Source organism: Microtus ochrogaster, unplaced genomic scaffold (genome assembly GCF_000317375.1).
Source record: "Microtus ochrogaster isolate Prairie Vole_2 unplaced genomic scaffold, MicOch1.0 UNK33, whole genome shotgun sequence".
Taxonomy (NCBI): Eukaryota; Metazoa; Chordata; class Mammalia; order Rodentia; family Cricetidae; genus Microtus; species Microtus ochrogaster.
The window spans coordinates 3,257,791-3,261,177 of NW_004949131.1; the positions used below are offsets into that span (position 1 = coordinate 3,257,791).

General features: G+C 48.3%; 1 protein-coding gene across 2 annotated transcripts in view; it reads right to left on the reverse strand.

The window, feature by feature from the left end:
* The window catches only part of Thsd4 (thrombospondin type 1 domain containing 4), a 571,613-nt gene that overhangs the window by 25,538 nt on the left and 542,688 nt on the right, over window positions 1-3,387 (reverse strand). For both annotated transcript variants that reach the window (XM_026789951.1, XM_005368485.3), the window contains one exon: window positions 112-208. In XM_026789951.1, the coding sequence (XP_026645752.1) occupies window positions 112-208 (97 nt within the window). The remainder of the gene's footprint in view (window positions 1-111; window positions 209-3,387) is intronic.

Consider the following 3,387-nt stretch of genomic DNA (forward strand, 5'->3'; position numbering starts at 1 on the left):
GAGAGAGAGAGAGAGAGAGAGAGAGAGAGAGAGAGAGAGAGAGAGAGAGAGAGAGAGAGAGTGTTAAGAGAAAGTGACTCAGAATACTTGATGGCGAAGCAAGAACTTTACCTGGTCTTCTGTGGGGTGGCACCTGCGGGCTGATGGCATTGTTCCCCATGATCACGTATTCGTAGTGGACTCCTGGGTTGGGCTGCTGGTGTATCATCTGAGAACACAAAAATCAAAGTCACCACAGCCCCCACACACCCCAATTTCCTGCTGGCTTGGGTCTCAATAACAGAAGTGGTACCGAAGCTAAATGTGTAATCTCTTATCTAGTTACTGTAGTAACCCGTGACATGTTAGCTTAAGTCACTTCCAGTGGCTTCCTGGGGGCTGCTTTTGAAGAATCCAAGACTTCGTGTGTTCATGAATCAGAAGAAAAGTGGGTGAATGGTCAAGTTTTTGTTTTATTTATTTATTTATTTATTTATTTATTTATTTATTTATTTATTTATTTATTTTTTTGAAGTTGAAGAAGGACCATGGTCAGTTTATTCCTTGCTTTTTTCCTTGGCCTATTTCTTCTATTAATCTTTTTTTAATCAATTTATTTATTTTTATTAAAAATTTCCCGCCTTCTCCCTGCCTCCCATTTCTCTCCCCTTCCCCCCCACTCCTCTCCCCCTCCCTTTCCAGTCTGAAGAGCAACCAGGGTTCCCTGCCCTGTGGGAAGTTCAAGGTCCTCTCTCCTCCATCCAGGTCTAGGAAGGTGAGCATCCAAACAGACTAGGCTCCCACAAAGCCAGTACATGCAGTAGGATCAAAACCCAGTGCCATTGTCCTTGGTTTCTCATCAGCCCTCATTTCCGCCATGTTCAGAGAGTCTGGTTTTATCCCATGCTTTTTAAGTCCCAGTCCAGCTGGCCTTGGTGAGCTCCTAATAGATCAGCCCCCCTGTCTCAGTGGATGGGTGCACCCCTCGCGGTCCTGACGAGACTTGACTCTAGAGGGGTTCCCAGGTGTCCAGGGAGATGCCCCCAGCTAGTTCCTTGGGCAGCTGAGGAGAGGGTGCCTGAAATGGCCCTATCCTATAGCCACACTGATGATATCTTGCATCTCACTATAGAGCCTTCATCTGGCGATGGATGGAGATAGAGACAGAGACCCACATTGGAGCACCGGACTGAGCTCCCAAGGTCCAAATGAGGAGGGATAACATGAATGGTCAAGATTCTATCAAGATAAAAGTTAAGGTGTTATAAAGCCCAAATAGGACAAGGTCTACAGTAGGAGAATCTGTGGCTGGCAGCCATCCACAGCCAGGGCTCAGATCTGTGGCCTCTAACTGTCCCAAGATGTCTATACTGCAGAGGAACCCGACTGAGCACCAGGTGGTGACACAGAGTCAGGCAGACGAGAGCCAGCTTTCCTGACCATACAGCCTAGAACATCAAGGGTCCTTTAACGTCCTCTAGGCCAGGGAGGCTGGCTGTCCCAATGTCTGCCCCCGTCCTCAGTCTTCTCTACTGCCTGAGTCTCAACTCACCTTCACACGTAGGAAAGCCCAGAACTATAATGAAATGGAACGGAAATTCAAAACCCAGACTAAACAAGCAATTAAGCAAACAAACAAATATCAATAACAACAAAAACCCAAACAGACAAAAACCAACCAAACAAACAAAAAAAGCAAAACACACAAAAAAATCCCACATATAAAAAAATGTAAGTCTGCCTCAGTCATATTCTTTGAGGAAACATTGATAAAAACAAACAAACAATAAAAAATAAAAGTAAGTAGGATGGCCAGCAGGAGGCTGCGTGGGCTGCAGAGGAAGGCCAACAGAATTAATCCTGCCTACCAGGCCTTCCTGCATTCACAGTGTTATGGTAGAGGGCAGGGTGATGGGTAGATAGGAGCAACAGCACTAAAATCTACACTAGAAGTGGGAGCCAAGCAAGGGGACACTGTCTTGTTGCTATTTCTACTCTGTAGAGTGGCTCTGGTGACCAGCTGTGCAGCCCAGAGCCAGTTTCTGGACTCCTACTTTTAATTTCTTCATCGGGAAGAGAGAAGAGACTAATGACTGATATTGACGTCTGTTACCCTGCAAGTAGCCCTGAGTCATGCCTGCAATGGAGCCCTGGAGATCTCTCTCCTGCTACCTCCTCTTGCCTTCTCCAGACTAAGGAACAGGCTCCCCCCATCACTCATCCAGAGGCAGGCAGATGTGAGAGACACTGGGCTCCTCACACAAGCCAAGACCATCTCATTGGCATTACAGAAACATGGCGCTGAGCACTGGACCCTTGAGGGACACAGCTATGTGACCACCCATCCTCGCTGTCTAACCCAGCCCCTTCGATCCCCTTACCACATACTGTTTCTCCTTCTGCCCTCTCCCGTGCCTCTTCTGTGTGAGGAAACACTCTGGATTTGGCCACTGAAGTCCTTATGCTGTTTATGGGGTTATTGTTGGCCACCTTTCCCCGACCACCCACAGGAAGCTTCGCTGGCAGAGCCTTCACCTCTGATACCGTTCAGATGTACCCAGAGCCAACTAACCAAGCGGATGGCTCACAAACCCCCCCAAGTTAACTAAAACAAGGCATCTTTTGTAACGTTTAGCCTTCTATCCCTGCAGAGGAACAGCCCAGAACCGTGGAGATGAAGAAGCAATCCCAGTGGTTACTGTTTCTAAAACCTGACAGGCAAATGGTAGAGACCAGCATGGCCCTGGGAACAGTAGGCATCAGTGTATTTATTTTAAGCCTTTGTTTCTTGTCACCCTTAAGTTCCTCACCTTTTCAGAAGACAGGATTCTAGTGCCTTCATGTGTGTGTGCTCACACGTGTGTGTGTGTGTGTGTGTGTGTGTGTGTGTGTGTGTGTGTGTAGATAAAAGGGCAACGTTGACCTTTGGGTGCCATGACCTTGGGTGTCACGACTCAGGAGCTGCTTGAGACAGGGCCTCTCACTGGGACATGGGGCTCACCTACTAGGCGAGGCTGGCCGGCCAGCCAGCCAGCCCCATTGATCTTTCTGTCTCTGCCTCCACAGTTCTGGGATGACAGGCATGTGTCACCACAGCCATCTTTTATATGGGTGCTGAGGCTGGAACTCAGTTTCTCATGCTTGCAAGACAGGGATTTTATAGACAGAGGGAGCTCCCCAGGCCCCTCTAGTAGTTAGTTTCTTTTTAAAAGACCATTAGAAACAACGCTTGGGCAATTTAATATTAACACTCTGGCTTCAAGTAAAGTGATCACAGGCTATGTATGTGAAGCAGGGCCCTGTGGTGCAGCTGCAGCCCCGTGTGTGTGTGTGTGTGTGTGTGTGTGTGAAACGGGGCCCTGCGGTGCAGCCACAGCCCTGTGTATGTGAAGCGGGGCCCTACGGTGC